Source organism: Phytophthora cinnamomi (assembly GCF_018691715.1).
Source record: "Phytophthora cinnamomi strain GKB4 chromosome Unknown Contig15, whole genome shotgun sequence".
Taxonomy (NCBI): Eukaryota; Oomycota; class Peronosporomycetes; order Peronosporales; family Peronosporaceae; genus Phytophthora; species Phytophthora cinnamomi.
Window position 1 is genome coordinate 1380570 of NW_027150948.1, and position 20793 is coordinate 1401362.

The 20793-nt window shown below is 50.7% G+C and overlaps 1 protein-coding gene across 1 annotated transcript; it reads left to right on the top strand.

Moving 5' to 3' along the window:
• Window positions 1-9778: 9778 nt before the first annotated feature.
• IUM83_09668 (uncharacterized protein) lies at window positions 9779-10012 on the top strand (the record flags this gene model as incomplete). Its single annotated transcript, XM_067934120.1, has 1 exon — window positions 9779-10012. The coding sequence occupies one exon, from the start codon at window positions 9779-9781 to the stop codon at window positions 10010-10012; it is 234 nt and encodes a 77-aa protein (XP_067796907.1).
• Between the last annotated feature and the right edge of the window lie 10781 nt (window positions 10013-20793).

Below are 20793 nucleotides of genomic sequence, written 5' to 3' on the forward strand. Positions count from 1 at the left end.
CAGACTCCCCAACAACATGGCTTAACGACTACGGGTCTGCGCAGGGCGCAGACACCGCAAAGAACCACGCAGAGGCCGGGCCTCTAGCGGAGGGCGAGCTGAATGACTTCAGCTCGGATGCAATCAGTTTCATCACCAAAAGACAAGCCGTGATTCGGTTTGTCCAAGACATAATAGCAGCTTCTGTTGATCAACAGAAGCTGAACGCAGACAATGCGGGCAGAGGCAACACAAATGAATTTAAAGTTGGTTCATTAGTTTTGTTAGCTACACAAAACCTGCCTAGACATGCAGTTTCGGATTTCGGAGCAAGCAAGCTTGCTCCGCGCTTCATCGGGCCGTTCACTGTGTTGGCACGGCACGGCAACGCATACACGCTAGACATACCGTCTAGCATGCGCCTCCATCCGACCTTTACGTCGGACGGCTGAAGCCATACCGGCAGCACGAGCCATCTAGCTCGGCTGACCCGAAGCCTCGGCAGGAGCCGAGGCAGAAGCGGAGGACTTGGCCTCGGCGACGAGCAACCTCTCCTCCAGCGCGCGGACGCGCTGGAGCAACCCTTCATCTGGGTCCCCAGCTCGACCTGGATGTTCGAGGCGGTCTGCGAGACCGCCGCGACTTGGGCCTTCTGGTTCGCCAGCTCCTGTTTTAGGGCGGCGAACTCAGCGCTCTTCAGACGCTCCACGACGGTCACCCGGTCGTGGAGAGGCGCATACTGATCAGCCCGGGGCTGATCATACCCGGGGCGTGTTCCCACCCCCGCCACCGCCGATCCGTGACGCCCGCGGCTCAACCCGCTGGATTGTTGAGCGGATTGTTGACCACAGTATCCCGAAAACGAACCCTCAAGGGGCTCGTTTTCGTATTCGTTGGAGAGGATTTCCTCCCCATCGAGATACATGGGAGCCGCGGAACGTCTTGCTGGAGGACGTTCCGGAAATGGTGAGGGCGTACGAAGAGCAGTACGCGCTGGCACAGCGGAAGTAGAGCGAGCGCTGCGATCATCGCCAGCGCCCGAACCCTCACGTGCTAAGAACTTAGCACGGAGCTCTTGAGACTCTCGGGCACACGGAACGACGTGTACCCGTTCAGGTCGCGGTCGCTCAAGCGGACCGCGCCTGGAAAGCACTTCGTGCACTGAAAGCCCTCGGGCACAGCGCACGGCACATTTGCCTCCTCAGCAGCAACATGAAGTTGCTCCAGCTTTCCACGCTTCGAGTACGTCTCGAAGCGATCACGCGCTTGCTTAATCCGATCACGGTAAGCACTCGGCCTCTTGTTGAAGTTCTCAACAAAGGCGTTCCAGCTTTGACAAAGTGCCTGCCATTCGGGCACTTTGCTGCGAGAAGAGGTCTTCTTGCTTTTGAAACCATCGGAGCTCATGAAAGAGTCCGATGTAGTAATCGCGCCTTTGATGCGTTTCCGCATCAAAGTGCAGCTCGGCAGCCACAGCATCATCTTTGATGGCGCTGCATACGTACAGCGGTACCTCATTCGGAGGTACCGAGTTCCCAAACCGGTCCGCAATCTCGGATGCGGACGGCATCCACGGATCGCGCGCTGCAGGCGCAGCGCGCGGAGAGCCTTGAGCTTTAACATCACGCGCTGCAGCAGCAGCGCGCGGAGTACTGAGAGCCCCAGCTGAAGCGAGTGGGGTATCACTCTCAGTACGCGAACGCTTCGAACTCGAAGCGTCCGATTCGTCCCCCTTCACGCGGGCGAACGTTCTTGGCGTGAGGGTCGAGCGATTCGCTCGACACTGAGTCTTTACGCTTTGAGGGCGAGTCCTCCTCGCCCTCCATGTCTTCATCGTCGTCGTCGAAGTCGACGACGTCACCGTACTTCGCCTTCTGGCGTTCGAGTAGTCGTCGATGGAGAGATGACTCCCCATCGACTTTGCGGACTTCTTCTGAGGCGCGCTCATCGTTGAATGAGCGCGGATTTCTTCTCCAAACGCGGAGAATTGACGAATGGTCAATTCCAAAGATTGACGTGCGGGGACCCCGCGCGTCTAACCTTATAGGGGGGATGGTGTAACGGGGTTACACGTACAAGTGGCTGCAAGCCACTTGTGAATTTAACAGATAGGTTATCTGTTAAACGTTTTGGATACTTCCTCACATTGGTGTAAGACACACCGATGGATACATTGAAGTGGACCACCACAGTGAGTGGTCCACACACACCAAAGATCCTATTGGTAGAAAGCAGCATCTTTCTACCAATCAGAGACATGCATATTAGCGGGGCTCTGACAGCCAGCCGCTGCCAACCCTTTCATAGATGATAAACAGTTTTTAGCAGATTTTAGAGGAAGATCAATTTACAAACAATACAGTTCTCATTTTACCTTAAACTAGCTACTTGGAGTCTTGTCTAAAGTTAACTTATATTTGTGTACTCAAATATAATTAACCTAAGTAATTACTAAGTACTTACGCTTCCTCATACACGTTGCGCAACGTGTAAGCTAAAGTAGTGAGTCAAGTTAGACCCACTACAGTGAACGACGCGGGTTATTCACCTCTACAGGCACGTGACGCTTTCTTTTTGGCGCCGGTCTTTTTTCTTCTAGACTCACTTCCGTCTCATTAGGTTGCTGTGCCGCGCTATCAGAAGTATTCACATCCTCCCTTTGCGCGCGCACATCACCCATCGCACTGCTCAACTCACTTGGAACAGCGATCTCCGTGTGCCCAGCGTCATCATCACTATGCTCAACAGAATCAGGGAACTCCACAACAGGTAACGGAACAAACGGCAACTTGTTACTATCAAGATCAGGTCGACGCCGCTGGCGATATACAATGTTCAACAATTTCTCAACATGCTCGCTTGATACCGTTGTTTGCTCGTAGAACTTAATATTCTGTCGGCGATGCTCACTTATCACTCCACTTGTCAAATTGAGGAGTCTATAGCCTTTCGTCTTGGTTGCGTAACCCACCATCAAGGTAGGTGCACCGCGCATCGACAATTTGTGAGCCCGATAAACCTTATCCACAAACTTGAGAGCCAAACAACCAAACGGGCGCAAGTGTTTCACACTTGGCTTCGTGCCATACACCTTTTCATATGGGGTCAAGTGGTCTTTGTTGCCCTTTGTACTTGTGCGGTTTATTGTTTCAATTACGTACGCTGCGGCCTCGCCCCACAACAAGCTAGGCATACCGCTGCTGTACAGGACCGCTCTCACTTTGTTGAACAATGTGCCGTGCGCCTTCTCGATCAAACAAGCCTCCTCTGGCGTGTGAGGATGCTAGAAAATTTGCAGCGACTCACCAGCCAATTGTTCGGCCATTGGCGTGTTCAGAAACTCAGTGCCCTGGTCGGAATGGAACATGCTCACCGGCATCTGATGTTTCGCCTTCATGAGATCACGAAAATCCTTTAAGCGATCAACAGTCTCATCCTTAGTCTGCTGTCCATAGTACCACTGAAATATCGAGCCTTCATCAATCAAATGCAGGTATACAGTGTACCCCTCCATGGTCGGTACTTGTATGAAGCCGAGATCCATGTACACTTTCTTGAACGGCACCGTTGTCCTTTTGGGAGCTGTTTTACGAAACGACATGCGCTTCATTTTAGCCATATCGCAGTCGTAACACTCCCTTTTAGCCTTCCGGCCTTCAGGCCCCAAGTTTATGCCCACCACCAAGCCCTTGGCCTCCATTTCCCTTATCGTCTGCCAGTTCGCATGGGCTAGACGCAGGTACCAAAGCTTTAGTGAGGAGGAGGGCGTATTCGTAGAAACCCGCAGCACCGACATCACTTTGCATGGCCGCAGAATCTCCACAACTGACTGATACAAACCATTCACAATTCTTAAATTCCACGTGTATTTCATCGTAGAATTTGTCAAAGTGATCAATTCTTGATCGCCTCTTGTTAGGGATTTGAACACGTGCTGCACGTACATCAGCCGCTGCGAGAGGATATTCGTGGCGCCGTCCACAAACAGAGCCTCGATGGTGACTGGAACCGTCATCCTTGTAATGGCATCAGTCATTACCAATCTGACCAAACCCTTGAACTTCGGCTTCAGCGTAGTAGATTTCTCATCACCGTTACTGTGTCTTCGGTCATCGAAATGAATGCATCGCGGCATCCACATACATTTACGCTTGATGCATTATACAATACGAACGGCAAACACAATCCAGCAGCAGACCCAATGTCGACAATTCATTAGTATAGCAAGGGTCATCATCACTCTTCACCACGTCGATCATGTGGACTGGCTTGCCTTTGGACTTCTCCTCGTAAGGGTAGTAGTATCCCGGTACGTCGTCATGGGTGTCGTCATTGCGTTGTCCCTCGGCAGCCTGCTTGCCCTTGCCTTTCTTGCCTTTCTTCGATTGGTCACTCTTCGGTGCAGTGCAATCACGCTCAAAGTGCCCCCACTTGCCGCAATTCCAGCACTGAATATTTGTTCGTCTCCGTTTCTGTTGTCCACATCGGTCTTCACCACCACCGGAACGACGCTTTTTACCTTGGGCATAGAAAGCACTCTCGCCGTGGGGCTGCTGTGGTGCAGGCGTGTATCCAGCCGCAGACTGAGGTTGAACATTTTTCCTCGCCCGCGCTTCTGATACCGACTTTGCCTGCTTCATCCGTTCTTCTCGGCTGGTCAATTTCACCTTCGCTTGCTGCAAGGTGTAATCGTCGAGATTGTCAAAGGTCTCAACCATACTTTCATAATTGTCACCAAGACCAGTCAGTAAGGCAGTAATCACCTCACGATCGGATACTTTTTCACCCATGAGAGTCAACTCCTGACGAATAGCCTCCACACATGAATGTAATCACGAATGGATTTATTATCTCCATCAAATTCCACATTCAACAGCTCACGACGCTTGAACAGAGCTACAGCGAACGATTTCTTCTCAAAATCTTCTACCAATTCGCTCCACTTGGCCTGTGGCTTCTCCAAATGCGCCAAGCGCACGCGAGTCCCGTCGTCAAGTGTGTTGGTGAGAATGTCGTTGAGAAGCAGCACCTTCGCCTTTCACTTATTTCGTCGTCTTGCCGCCTCCTGGGATCCATCCCGCTCAGGCTTGGTCTCCACTCCGACGAGGATCTTCCAGCACTTGCGAGCTTTCAACGCCGCCTTCAGTCCCTCCTTGTACGCGAGGAAATTCTTCCCGTCGAATCTCAGGAACCGAACAGTATCAACACGATGGCTGTCCAGCCCTCCTTGGGTTGGGCTCATAACCATGAGAATCTGCACTTGTTCTAAGCTCACAGACAGTCGAGACTTTGATATGCGTGAGCAAAGGCTGGCTTTATCGTTGTGGTTAGCTCTGCTCTCTACTCGGCGAAATGCGGAATGATCTTGTCTGGGCAGGGGCGGAGCCCACTGGGCTGTGGGTTCAATAGGTATTGTCGTACGCAGCCAATGTGAGAGGTCGCACCATATTTCTCATACGCTCTCCAAGAGGAAGTCGCGCGAGCCCGGCTACGCTGAGCAAGTTATGGCAGCTGGTCGCAAGCAGCGCCGTGGCGAGCAAGGTGTACGGTACAGCGCCCTTCTCAACCTTATCCCCGCCACCTCCAACGCGTGCGAGCGTTTGTTCTCTGAGAGCTAGATGATTTTGACGCCGCAGCGGAGCTGCATGCGCGCGGCAAACTTCGAGATGCTATCATTGCTCAGGGCGAACCGTGACATGTGGAATGTGACCACTCTGATCGATGTCGACGCCGAAATCTGACTGTATGAGTCTCACTCTCTCTTAAACAGAGCGAATACACAGTAATTGCACCAGTGATTATTACTGCCGCAAGCTAGATGGCCGTGGTTATGACGTCGTTGTAGCGTTTCCAGTTCCATACAGTACTGTATTTCCCCTCCTCTGCCACCAGATAACATCGACAGTAGTTGCTGTAGCAGAAGAAGTAGTTGCGGAGTTTGACAACCCCGCCAATTGCTTTCGCAAGCGAACACACTTGTCGGTGATCCACTGCGTAACAACACCCATGACCAACCAGTCCGCATGCTCGTGTAGGTCCACACTCTCATTGTTGGAAGACGCGACGCCTTCATTGTGTCCCAGATTTGTGACCGAACTAACGGTAGGCGGTTGGCCCATTTCTTGTAGTAGCACGGGATCTCCACGAACATAAGAAATGACTGTTCGCAGAACCGGAAGAAAGCCTCTTCCTAGCAATGACTCGTAGAACTCCGAGAGTGCAAGAGACACTTGGCGGCAGGCTCCCCATGTTTCGTACAGCACACGGTTAGGATTCGTCGGGGTCGAGTTCAAAATCGACGTCTTCACCAACGAGAAAACCTCCGCTGTGCGGTGCTTGGACAGTGACGTCAAGGGGACTGCAAAGGCAGCTCGACCATCTGCCAGGGCTGCATCCGTCCTGCCTCGAGCAAGGGGGTGTCCGTCGTGGGAGATCCCCAGCACCTTTGTCCGCCACAACGGGAAAACAGCGTCCAGCACGGTCTCAACCACTTGCGCCAGCTCACCAGCGGTACGTTGTTCAAACAACGGCAGCGCGACCACGTGAATATCTCGCAATTCACCTTTCGCATACAACACAACACGAACATCCAGGTATCCTGCTCCAGGCAGCGTGGGTGCCGCCGTCACCTCTCTTAGCACAAGACCAAAGCCCCACGCCTCTGCAAGCAGCCGACCTGCAACCCGTAAGCTCTCGGCCACCGCCAACCGCGCCAGGTCTCGCATGTCCGTCTCCTTCAGTACTGGAAGCGACGTTGTCGCACCACCCGCGGTTGCTCGCCTCTCCAGCGCAGCTAAATGCCGCGCCGCTTGTCGTGACGACAGACCCGCCGCCAGTGCGTCCACCGCCACGTCCAGATCAGCTCTGCGGATGCGCGCGACGTAGTAGAACTGCCCCCTCTCTCCATCCACGGACTACTCCGTCACCTCACAGACCCTGAAGACACTCGTCGGGTGCCATGGCCGATCGCCCCACGCCACCACCGGGGGAAGCACCAGCTCCACGATCCTCTTGGGGAGCAGGAACCAGCAGTGCTTCTCTGCGGGCGAGTGCTTGGCGGCCGCCGCAGCTTCCACGGCGCTCACGACCTGATTCTCTACTAGCTCGGACCGAGTGGCGGGGTCTGCCGGAAAGAACGCGTGACCTCCGTGTCTTATGCTCACGTCTCTACGGTAGATTCACTTACCTGACAAATTCGTAGGACATTAATACCAGAATTCGAGGGAGGTCTCTGTTCTTTCTAAAACGACAACGACTGCGACTTTTTCAAGATTTCTCGAGAAGTGTGCATGAATCTGCGCCTGACACAGTTCCGTGGTGGGTTGTGCTGCCTCTTTGTTAATACTCGTGGGGGGCAAAATGAAATGTTCTTTATCTCAATGTCCGACATCGTTTTACTCATCGAAGGCAATTGATGCTGCAAAACATTGTCAAGCGGCCTTGGGTCGCTCGCAGAGTGAAAGCTCAAGAACTAGTAGTTTACGAGCAGGAAGCAAAGGCTACCTGTGGTGTATTGTGGAATGAGCTCTGAACTCCCGTTAGTTCTTTACTGCTCTCTCTCTCTGTAGTCTAGTGTGTGTTTAGTTTTCGCCGGCAGTTTTAAACCCAGATATAACCGGCTGTATCTAGTTTGTGCTGGCGAAAACTCGACTACCCGTCTTAAGTACGAAACTCAACTACTAAGTACGACCCGGGACATTCACTCCTCAACCCGCGCGCACTTTAACTTCAACTCTCCCAGCGCAAGCAGCTACAAGTTGAAGCGCGTGGAGTGCGCGCAAGCAGCTACTGAAGACCGGAAGGTGAGCCAGCGGCGGTGGGATTGCTGGCGATGGGTTGCTCTAATCCATCATTTCAATGGAGCAGCAATGCCACACCCCGGGGACCGTCCTCGAAGTGGAGTCTGGGATCTTTTTAATGACAGGGATAATGGTGATGTGGCGTGTAAGCGGTGTGGCACTGTCGTAGCGAACCCCAAGTGCCCGAAGCTTGAATGCCACTTGGAAAAGTGTAGTGGGAACACGTTGGTGGAAAAGAACAAGAGACGGCACTTGATGATAGATCGAGCAGAGGAAGCAGCACTGAGAAAACAACGCCAAAGTGGAGTTTCTGATCCACCTCTACGCGACGTTGAGCAGCAACAGCAGCAGCACCAGTCGTGTACGGTTTCGCAGGATCAGCTCGCCAAATTGGTGGCTGACTACATTTACGAGTCTGTTTCGCCATTCCGTCACGCTGCGTTGCCAAGTTTCATACGGATTTTCACTGATCTATGCCCGAAATTGCGCGTTCCTACGCCGAAGGATATGGGTGGTCATCTTCTCGACGTCGCGCATGATAAAATGATGCTGGAGAAGTATTCCATGATGGCGGACCAGGCGCACGTTGGGGTCTCGTACGACGGTTGGGCGAATTCCAAACGCGAAAAACTGGTCAATGTGGTGGTGACAGCTCCGAACATGGAGCCAGTACATGTGTGCACGATTGCAACTGGGACTGAATCTCAAACCGATCCCTACATGGCCGTGCTTATGCTTCGCGTTGTAGACTGGCTGGAAGATATTATTGGGGCGGGGAAAGTTGCAACTATTACGAGCGATAATGCTCCAAATATGGAAAAAAGGTTTGGGAGATCATCGAAGCAGAGCGTGGGATATTATACAATTGCTGTGCGGCACACACCATCAACCTACTTCTTCAATATGTGTCAAAGTTGGAGGATGTACAACAATAAGTGGCTGGTGCTGAGGTGATTACCACGTACTTCACGAAAAGGCCGCAGCTTCTTGCTCGATTTAAGGAAGAGAAGCGGGCCATTGCTCTCGATGATAGCGCCAAAGCGTATAGTCGCTCTTTTTCAGTGTCCGTTGCTACGCGTTGGTATTCCCCGTAGAAATGCCTGATGAACGTGATTCGGAATAGGGAGGCGGTCGCCTGTGTTTTCGATGACGACGAATTCATGGAAGCTTACAAGGGAACTAAAACGCGGCGAAGGCAGCTGGTCCCAACAATTTCAGGTGCGATCTCGACAAAGAGGAGCACACGCACATGGAAGAAGAGCAGAAGAGCGAGGGAAGCGGCAAAAATCAACCGACAAAATACTTTAAAGCAATTGCCTTTGAACGTGTAAACAAGTTCGTGCAAGATGAAGAATTTCGGACAAAAGGTGAACAAGTAATCAAGCTGCTGAGCCCGATTATTAAGAAGCTTGGTTTGATGAAGTCAGATCGATGTTGTGTATCTCTGGTCTACTGGGCATTTCGTGATCTGATGGAGAACACATTATATTGTGAGCCAAAGTTTCTGGTTACCACTGCGGCAGCTATCCGTAGCTTGGTTAAAAATAGATGGGAGTTTGTTCTCACAGAGTCATGGGGCTTGGGTACTTCTGGGATCCTGCCCAGAACCCCAATGGATTCATCGATGACGACCGGTAGCAGACAAAGAACCAGATCGAGTAAGCGGCAAGACGACTGGGATACTCAGAAAATGAAATACAGCATGCATTTCATGAAGCGGGAGCATTTTGGAACATTAAAGCTGACTGGACTCCTAATCGGCGAAAGAATGAAGCTCGCACTGCTCCATTGGAATGGTGGGGCGAGCGTCGCAAAACCTAGCCTGTTTTGTTCCGTATTGCGCACAGGGTTTCACGATGCCGACCTCTTCTGCTGCTACAGAGAGAAGCTGGAGTGCACACAAGTTTATTTACTCCGATCGGCAACATCAGCTTGGCCTTGAGAAGGTTAACAAGTTGGTCGGCTTATATTGGAATCAGCGCAGCGTGAAGCCATTACAGATGGTGATCTCGGACCCGTCGGAGTTGGAGGACGCCATAGAGGACGACGCGGAGGACGGTAACGAGGCAAGTGGAATTTGCTACGAAGTAGAAGACGACTCATGCTCGGACGATGATGAGGATCTGCTGTCAAGGGACAACACCGTGGCAGACGAGCAAGTGAGTCACGTGCAACAAATGGATCACGTCCTGGACTACTCTTACGAGGTTTTAAGAACTGAGTTTAGTGCGTAGATTTAGTTAACTCAATAATACACTATCACATACCTTTCATATTCATTTGCGGTGTTCTAGAACGCCCTCTCCTCTCCTACTCTACTCCCAAAGCTAGCTGCATAACGTTTCCTGCTTCTGGAATGCGTCTGTAGTCCTAGACGCAGGTCTCTGCATTCCGGTGAGTTTTCGACGCAGATAAAACCGGATCGAACTAGTTTTCGTCGCTTTAAACTAGTTTATTCTACGGCGAAAACTCATTCTACTGTAGTCCTTCTTTCTAACTGCCGGATGGGGTGGTCAACCTCTTTCAAAGGACAGCCCCACCACGTTGGAAAACCTCCAGCACTTCAGTGCCTTCAAATGATAATCGACCCACGCTCGCACTTCAACGTTGGCATCAATACACATCAATCCGCAACAGCCCCACCTAGTGATCTCCATCGTTGCGCCGGGACGCGTCAAAAGTTGCCCTTGGCAGCAACCCCATTGCATCTCTGTGTTTCTCAAATGTACTTCGTGGTAGTGGCTTAGTAAAAGCGTCTGCGACGTTATCCACACCTGATACTCGTTATACATCAATTTTCATTAGGTCCACACGTTCTCGCACAAAATGATATCGCACATCGACATACTTCGTGCGATTGTGGAATGCAGGATTCTCTGCCAATTTCTTAGCGCTTTCATTGTCATTAACACTTCCGTGGGGCTTTTAGCGCCATCGTCAATTCTTTCAGCATTTGCCGTAGCTGAATCACATTTTGTACAAGTAGACTCGAAGCCATGTACTCGGCTTCGGTAGTGTGAAGTACAACTGTCTTTTCTGTCTGAATACTCCACGAAATAGTACTTCCACAGAAGTTTGTCAAGTACCCTGCTACCGATTTTCGATCTTCCATTGGATTTGCAAAGTCGACATCAACGTATGCCTGCAAGCGTTGATCCAACATTTGCTCGGTCCACTCGTGACCTCCAAGGCATAAACCGTAATCAATTGTCTCTTTTAGGTAGCGAAGATCACGCTTTGCGGCTCGCCAGTGCGTTTAGCCAAGGTTATCCAAGAACTAGCGGGGCTCACGAACTAGATAGGCCAAGCCGGGGAGTGTAGTGGGCCTACTTTGGCTCACTACTTTAGCTTTCACGTCGCGCTACGTGTATGAGGAAGCGTAGGAGTTTATTAATAATTTGAATTAATTATACTTGAGTCCACAAGTATAATATAAATCAAATAAAACACCAAGTGACTTAGATTATGTAAAATGAGAACTGTATTGTTTGTAAATTGATCGTCCTCCTAAATCTGCTAACATTGTTTATCATCTATGAAAGGGGTTGGCAGCGGCTGGCTGCCAGCGCCCCGTTGACAAGTACGTCTCTGATTGGTAGAAATATACTGCTTTCTACCAATAGGATTATTGGTTATATGCAAGCCACTAATTCTGGTGGCCGAAAGTGTAGCCATTGATGTAACTTACACCAATGTGAGCAAGTATCTATCTTCTAACAGATATCTGTCTGTTGGATCCACTAGTGAATATTGTCACGCACAAGTGGCAGTTGTCACTTGTGACCGTTGCCATACACAAGTGACTGTTATCACTTGTGACCGTTGTCATGTACAAGTGACTGTTATCACTTGTGACTGTTGTCATGCACAAGTGACAATAGTCACTTGTGTGTGTAACCCCGTTACAGGGCGTGTCCCCTAATATCAAATACATTAGGCTTCCGATTACGGATCGGTACGGCTTACGCTCCATAATTTTCTGTTTGTAATGCTCTGTTGGACACATTGCCTTCGTAAATTTCAAGCCTGGGATGCCTGGAGTCTCGCATCCATTACACTCGTCCATATAAAACTTTTGTAGTACAGATTCAACATATTTGCTTTGGTCGATGAATATTGCTCTGTCTTCACGATTTCGTGTGATCACCCAACCCAGGATGTAGTGAAGTTCCCCAAGGTCTTTCATTTTCAATCGGGAGCAAAACATTCTCTTCATTTGGTTGATTAGGTTCATCGTGGGAGCGAAAAGAATCAGATCGTCCACATAGAGAGGAATAAACACTAGTTGGCAATCAATTACTTTGACTGTAACACAGCATTCCAACTTCGACATTGGAAATCCCTGCTCCACCAAAAATGACTTCAGCAGCTGAAACCAAACTCTAGGCGCCTGCTTCAAGCCGTAAAGGCTTTTAACAAGTGACAAACCCAGCTTTCCTTGCCCCGAACCGCATAGCCCTCGGGTTGCTCCATGAAGACCTCGACATCGATCTTTCTGTTCAAGAATGCGGTTGTCACGTCCATCTGGTGAATTGCATAGTCTCAGACTGCACCCAGCATCAATATGAGGCTCAAGGTCACGTACCACAGGTGAATAGACCTCTAGATAATCGACTCCATAAATTTGCATAAAACCTTTATCACGAGCCTTTCTTTGAATCTTTCTATCTCACCACTCACCAGATATTTGATACGAAACACCCACCGGTTATTTAGCACTTTCATGTACTTCTGTCTTGGAAAAAGTTCCCAGGTACCATTTTGCATCAAAGAATCGTATCCATCGTTGGCTGCGCTTCGCCATTGCATGAACCGCGCACTCTCCATTGCAGCTTTATGCGTATTCGGTTCTGTGATATTACTCATGATCAAACAACAGTAGTCCTGTCACCATGCAAGTGCTGTTTCTTATGCCATTGCTCGCTGCTGCTCTTCACGCGCTTTCGTCCATTCTACCGACGACGAACTCACAGCTTCATCAGAATTGTGTTCTCATATGAAATGCAATATAATCATCAAACCACGACGGTGGTTTGCTCACAAGAGCACTCCGTGTTACTGGGTGATCCTCTGTACGAGCTCCTTTCGGTGCCACATACTCCCGCAAAGACCGGCAATCAGAGGTTTGTAGACTCTCTGTATTGAGTCTCCACTTGGTAATGACTCCGACCTCTCCGGTTCCGTGGTCACCATATTACTGGACTTTGGAGCAGGATTCTCCATCGTATTTGGCGATTGCTCTTCATCGCTACTGATTTTAGTCTTGACGGCCGGTGCCTTGCGCCACCTACGGTCATTTTGATTTGGTTGTTGTATGCACCTTGTGCATTGGTAGGTTGGCTGCTTGCAGCTTGGAACCCGCTTTCCTCACGCATATCAATGGCTCGAACAAAATGCACGAGTTTCAGGTGAGGATTGTGAGTTTCAATTCCATCTCGCTTTCGTTTTGAAGCCCCACCTGACCATACATTTCTTGCGTTCTGACAACTTGCCCCACCTGGACGGTCATAGCTCGCGTTATCGGCCCCACCTGACCGAGCACTACGCTGAAAAACGCCATGATCATAATTATCGTCGGCCCCACCGTTTTCACTTACACGCACGTCGCCTAGTATAGGCTCAATTTCATCTTGGCCAGCACCATTTTCTCCAAGGTAGTCATTGACATAGCCTTCACTCGTTGTTTCCGGTGATGGTTTTGACCCTACCAAGACGTGCCCATCCTTGGTCTCGTATAAAACAACAGTGTGACTTTGTTGAGTTTGCTATCCAACAAGCGATACCCAAGCTTTTCACGAGAGTATCCAACAAAGCCAGCCTCTCTTGCTTTGGGTTGCATTTTTCGTCTCTATACTTTATCCAAATATGCAAGTGCGGCACAGCCAAAACTTCGCAGCCTTTCGTATGCTGGTGTCTGCCGATACCATACAGAGTACGACAGTTCCATTCCTCGAGCAGATCTCGGAGTAATATCCACACAGTGTGTGGCGGTCGCTGCTGCTTCACCCCACTTTGCTTCTGGCATATCAAAATGAATCAGCACGTACCTCGTTTTCTTGGTGATGGCGCGAGCCATACGCTCAGCAACTCCATCTTGCTCTGGGGTGTTTAATGCTGCTGTCGAACCCCATTCCATATTTTGACTCAACCGTGATTCGTAGGTGCTTGAACTCCTTCGCATTATCTGATCTCAATGCTTTCATTCTCACATGCAACTGCTTTTTGACTCGTTCACAATAGGTTTCAACTTTCTCATACACCTCTGAATGATGCTCGAGCAACTACACCGTAGCGAAACGGTTTGCATCGTCAACAAAGACTGCAAAATATCGCTTGCCTCCATATGCATGCTCTGCGTACGGTCTCCAGGCATCAACATGAGCTTTTTCCCCAACTAAGTAGTCTCGAGTTGTAGGACGTTGTGATTTAAAATTACGTCGTGCCATCTTACCTTTGACACAAATCTCACCACTGAATCCATCGGAGATGCGCAGATTCTTGTGCGTCAACGGCCATTGATCATGATTTGACAGCGTGTTGAACGCATACTTCCCGGGATGCCACGACCTGATGTGCCAGAGATCAACGCTGCATACTTGAGTTGACAGAGCCCCCAATACGGAATCACGCGGACTTTCCAATTCCAAACAGTACAAACTTGTGTCATCCACTTGAGCCCTGGTTGAACCAGATTGCAAAATCACATCAGCGTAGTCACTTTCATCAAAATGAATACGTTCGTGTAGTGGGCCTACTTTGGCTCACTACTTTAGCTTACACGTTGCGCTACGTGTACGAGGAAGCAATAGTTTAGGTTTAATTAGAATAAAAGTATGCTTGAGTCCTCAAGTATAATTTAATCCAAATAAATATTGTGCTTCTCCGCCAAATTGCCAAAATCGGGCCTATTGGTGACCTTTCACCCAATCGACCTTTCAATCGGCCCTCAGAGTTTGCCGCACACTACAAAAGATCCTGGACCTCTCTGCTGATGGAGATCGCAGTAACAACACAGCACGCGCACCGTAATACCGTATTTCACTGGTTGTATGGGTATTACAGTCTTGGCTTTTCCAGGAAACATTTAGCTCATGTCTACAACAAGGACATTAAGACTATAGGGAATTGGATTCGTGTGTTTGGAGAAACGGGAACTTTCCAGCGGGCACAAGCAAATACAGACAAGAAATTCACAAAGACGCATCGCAAGCGGTTGTTCCGGTATTACCAGCTACACCCTCTAGCTTATCTCGATGAAGCTCGACAAGATTTCATTCGTGAGTTTGGTGTTGCTATTTCTATCGCTTCAATATGGACGATAATTCACGATATGGGGCTGACTCGGAAGGTTTTAGAACGTCGCGCACTTCATATCAAGGAGAAAGATATTTTCCGGTTTGTGGAGGAGCTGAATCGCGTGAATTGGACCCACCAAAATCTCGTGTTTCTTGATGAAGTGTCTTTTGATAACAGAGGCATGGTCCGAAAGCGCGGTTATTCTTTACGAGGAAAATCTGTTGCCATTCGTGGCGACAATCAGCGGAAACCTCGTGTTTCAATTTTGGCTTTTATTGCCGTGAACGGTATCATCGATTACTACAACACTGAAGGAACTTTTGATCGAGTAGAGTTTCTGCGTTGTTGTCACGGTTTTGTCTATTCCAAGCAGGGCAATGTACGATTGTATCCTGGTCAAAACTCAGTGTGGATTCTAGATGGTGCTGCGATTCATTGTCATCCTGATATTGTTCACTTTCTGCGTAGTGTCGGTGTGGAGCCGATTTTCCTTCCAGCATACTGCCCTTTCTTCAATCCAATAGAATATCTTTTTGGTTACGTAAAGAAGGCATTTCAGAGGCATTATGTTGAAAGCAGCAAACGTGATCTCACGTCGTTCATCGTTGAAACTTTTTCTCGATTCGAATCGTTCAATATGAAGCGCACTTTTGAGCATTGTGGCTGGTCTTCCCGAGGCTACTTCAATCCCGTCAAGCAATTGGCAAAAGAGAACTACGACCAGATTACTTCCAACAACAACGACAATTTAGGATATGTAGTTAGGCAACTTTGAAAGCAAACTATTCGTGATCGACATCGTTCATATTTTCCATGACGTCGAGAGGGTCGATCACATCTCGCGGTGGGAGGATATTGTTAATAAAACCAAGAATGACAGCTCTCCGTGCTTCCAGCGCTTGTTTATTCCCTCTCAGTCTAGCCCCAAACGCTGCCAAATCCTGAAGCAGTTGGTCGGTTGCAGATATCGACGATTCAACACATTCCAAAGCCAAATTCGATGAGCGGGACATGTCCGAAATTTGCTGCTCGAGTCGAGATTCGGATGCTCTCAGCATCCTCACTAAGTGCTCTGGCGGTGGCTGTTCGATTGCGGAGTCCCAAGTTGATCGATCTGAATTGCGCAATATGTGGTTCGCCCACATTCTCCATACAGTAGCTGCACACTGAAAGGTAGACTCCCATTTATTCTTAAGTCGCTCAACCACGTCCTCTAGAGATTCTTCTGCGGCTGCCCCGGACCGATCTCTGACTTGAGGAGTAATGCACGCCTTCTTGAACACGACCAGAGTTGGCAGAGTCGTAATGGAAATCCCGTACTGATAGATCAGCAGCTTGACAGCTTCCCCACGAACGGTATGAAGCCATGAATTCCACGCCCGTTCGCGCTTCGTGCTGTCAACAACGTGGCGCTTAAACTTGAACTGAATCACTTTACTCCACGTCTCAATATTAGGTGTCTCCTCAGTCCACAGGCCACGGGTTTTGACGGCAACCCCATGCACATGTTCACTGTATCTATCCCAAAGCTGTTTGAGAATTGCACTGAAGGACGAGCCTTCCAGTGCGCAGACATCGAGTAGTTCCCCTGAAGTGTCACACTGGCTGAGAGATGTCTTACAAGGAGACGATACAAATTTGAACTCGTGGCGGGCGCGCTCCTGTTCGAGGTGACGTACGATCACCATGACTCGCCAATCTGGGAGATCTTCTGACCGTGCGCTTGCTCTCGAGGCTTCCTGCCGGACGCCGTAACGGTGTGTCATGACTTCGCGGAGTCGATGTCAAAGAAGCGGTTCTTGGTGACCTCCTCACAATAGGACATTGGTCTGGGATTGACGTGCTGCTGGGTGAGCACGCTAGATGGGAAAATGCTGTCCCAGTGACTCCATCAGGCGAGGCCAATGTAAACTCGGGGGTGTCTTGGGTTAGCTGGATGTCAACTTGGCTCGGAGTCTGTGCTGGTCGGATGTCCTCCTGGCCCGGCGATATATGCAGCGACCTTCTTGCAGATGGTCGTGCGTAATACGGCTGCACTCGACGTATAGTGCGCTGTGAACGTCCTCGTAGAGGCGATAAGCTCGCTCTATCAGCGCTCGTCGCGCCACCAACTCCGTCTACCATCGCAAATGCTCTTCTTGGCCTGCCTCAAGAAGCACTTTCAAAAGTCATAAGATCGATGTCAATATCCGAGGTGGTCGATTGGGGGGTCGATTCGCCCAGGGTCGATTGTGAACCGCCCACGGGAATTTTGGAAACGAACCACAATACACCAAAGCTATTAGTTTAAGGTAAAATGAGAACTGTAGTATTTGTAAATTGATCTTCCTTGTAAATCTGCTGAAACTGTTTGTCATCTGTGAAAGGGGTTGACAGCGGCTGGCTGTGAGAGCCCCGCCAATATGCACGTCTCTAATTGGTAGAAAGATGCTGCTTTCTACCAATAGGTTCTTTGGGTAGGTGTGGACCACTCCTTGTGGTGGCCCACTTCAATGTATGCATTGGTGTGACTTACACCAAGGTGAGCAAGTATCTTAACTTTAACAGATAACCTATCTGTTAAATTCACAAGTGGCTTGTAGCCACTTGTACGTGTAACCCCGTCACACCATCCCCCCCTTAAGGTTAGACGCGCGGGGTCCCCGCACGTCAATCTTTGGAATTGACCATTCGTCAATTCTCCGCGTTTGGAGAAGAAATCCGCGCTCATTCAACGATGAGCGCGCCTCAGAAGAAGACTTCAAAGTCGGTGGAGAGTCATCTCTCCATCAATGACTACTTCGAACGCCAGAAGGCGAAGTATGACGACGTCGTCGACTTCGACGACGATGATGAAGACATGGATGACGAGAAGGACTCGGCCTCAAAGCGCAAAGACTCAGTGTCGAGCGAGTCGCTCGACCCCCACGCTAAGAACATTCGCCCGCGTGAAGGGGATGAATCGGACGCTTCGATCCCGAAGCGTTCGCGAACTGAGAGCGATACCCCACTCGCTTCTGCTGGGGCTCTCAGTTCTCCGCGCGCTGCAACTGCAGCGCGTAATTCCAAAGCTCAAGACTCTCCGCGCGCTGCACCTGCAGCGCGCGACCCCCGTGTCCGAGATCTCGGACCGGTATGGGAACTCGGTACCTCCGAATGAGGTGCCGCTGTACGTATGCAGCGCCATCAAGGATGACGTCGTGGCTGCCGAGCTGCACTTTGACGCGGAGACGCATCAAAGGCGCGATTATTACATCGGACTCTTCCATGAGCTCCGACGGTTTCAAAGCAAGAAGACATCTTCTCGCAGCAAAGTGCCCGAATGGCAGGCACTTTGTCAAAGTTGGAATGCTTTTGTTGAAAACTTCAACAAGAAGCCCAATGCTTACCGTGATCGGATTAAGCAAGCGCGTGATCGCTTCGAGACGTACTCGAAGCGTGGTAAGTTGGAGCAACTCCACGTTGCTGCGGAGCAGGCTAACGTGCCGTGCGCTGTGCCCGAGGGCTTTCAGTGCACGAAGTGCTTCCCTGGCGCGGTCCGCTTGAGTGACCGCGACCTGAACGGGTACACATCGTTCCGTGTGCCCGAGAGTCTCAAAGAGCTCCGTGCTAAGTTCTTAGCACGTGAGAGTTCGGGCGCTAGCGATGACCGCAGCGCTCGCGCTAGTTCCGCTGCGCCAGCGCGTACTGCTCTTCGTACGCCCTCACCATTTCCGGAACGTCCTCCAGCAAGACGTTCCGTGGCTCCCATGAATCTTGATGGGGAGGAATTCCTCTCCAACAAATTTGAAAACGAGCCCCTTGAGGGTTCGTTTTCGGGATACAATGGTCAACAATCCGCTCAACACTCCAGCGAGTTGAGCCGCGGGCGTCACGGATCGGCGGTGGCGGGGGTGGGAACACGTCCCGGGTATGATCAGCCCCGGGCTGATCAGTATGCGCCTCTCCACCACCGGGTGACCGCCGTGGAGCGTCTGCAGGGCGCTGAGTTCGCCGTCCTGCAGCAGGTGCTGGCGAACCAGAAGGCCCAAGTCGCGGCGGTCTCGCAGACCGCCTCGAATATCCAGGTCGAGTTGGGGACCCGGATGAAGGTGTTGCTCCAGCGCGCGGACACGCTGGAGGAGAGGCTGCTCGTTGTTGAGGCCAATGCTTCCGCTTCCGCCGCGGCTGCTGCCGAGGCTTCGGGTCAGCCGGGTTAGGTGGCTCGTGTTGCAGGTACGGCTTCAGCCGCCCGACGTAAAAGGTCGGATGGATGCGCGTGCTAGACGGTATGTCTAGCGTGTAAGCGTTGCCGTGCCGTGTCGTGTCAACACAGTGAACGGCCCGATGAAGCGCGGAGCAAGCTTGCTTGCTCCGAAATCCGAAACTGCATGTCTAGGCGGGTTTTGAGTAGATAACAAAACCAATGAACTCACTTTGAATTCATTTGTGTTGCCCCTGCCAACATTATCGGCATTCAGCTTCTGTCTATCCACAGAAGTTGCAATCGCGTCTTGGACAAACCGAATTACGGCTTGTCTGCGATGGATGAAGTCAATCGCATCCGAGCTGAACTCGTTCAGCTCGCTCTCCGCAAGAGGCTCGGCTTCTGCGTGGTTCTTTGCGGTGTCTGCGCCCTGCGCAGACTCGTGGCCTTTGTCCTCGTTGTTGGAGGAGTCTGCGCCCTGCGCAGACTCACGCGTTTTGTTCGTTATTGCAGCTGACAGTGTGCAAGGGTCAGTGGTTTTCTGCAGCTGGTGTATTGCAGTCGTAGATCCTCCCCCACTTATAGTGGGAGCCATCACTCCGACTAAACTCGGTAGACGTGGATGCCGCATGGCATTCACGTAGAACGGTGTATGCCCGGGCGAGGCATGCACTGAGTTGTTGATGACGAATTCCGCCATCAACAAACACTCGCTCCAGTATTGGAACGAGTGAGCGTAGCCTTCAAAATGTCGACGAGCACGCGATTCACGCGCTCGGTTTGACCGTCCGTCTGCGGATGATCCGCAGTCGACATTGAAAGATGGCTCCCAAGAAGTGTAAACACTTCTTGCCACAGGTGCGCTGTGAAGCGCGGGTCTCTGTCCGACACAATGTCGGTCGGCATGCCATGGTGTTTGAACATCATGTCAACGAACAGACAGGCCGTCTGTTTCACGGTTACCTCTGCCGGCACCGTAGCAAGATGTACAATTTTGCTGAAGCGCTCGACGAAGACCACAACACCGATATTCCCTCCGGAAGACCAAAGATGAAGTCCAAAGACGAAGACCACAACACCGGTATTCCCTCCGCTGTCCGGGGGAAGACCAAAGATGAAGTCCAAAACATGTACTTCCAACACTCCGACGGAGTCGGTAGTGATTGCAGTGGAGCCTGTGCGAATGGCGCAGGCTTTACGCGTTGGCATACCTCGCAAGCACGGATGTATTTGCGCACCCACTTGTACTGGTGGTGCCAGTAGAAGTCACGCGTGAGAAGGATGTATGTCTTCTCACGTCCGAGATGTCCCGCAGTCGGGGCATCATGGTATTCGTACATGATCCTGAGCCGCAGGTCATGGTCATTTGGCACGACAACGCGGTCTCCGCGTTGTCATCGACTGCGTTGTGGAGAAACAGTCCGTCGTGCGCCCGATAGCGGTGTGCACGCGCACGAAGGTGCTTGGGCAGCTTCTGACGAGCCTTGTCAGAAGGTGCTGTGCGATGGGCCAGCAAGAGTTTCGTGTCCGCGTCGTGCTCGTACGCAGCCTTCA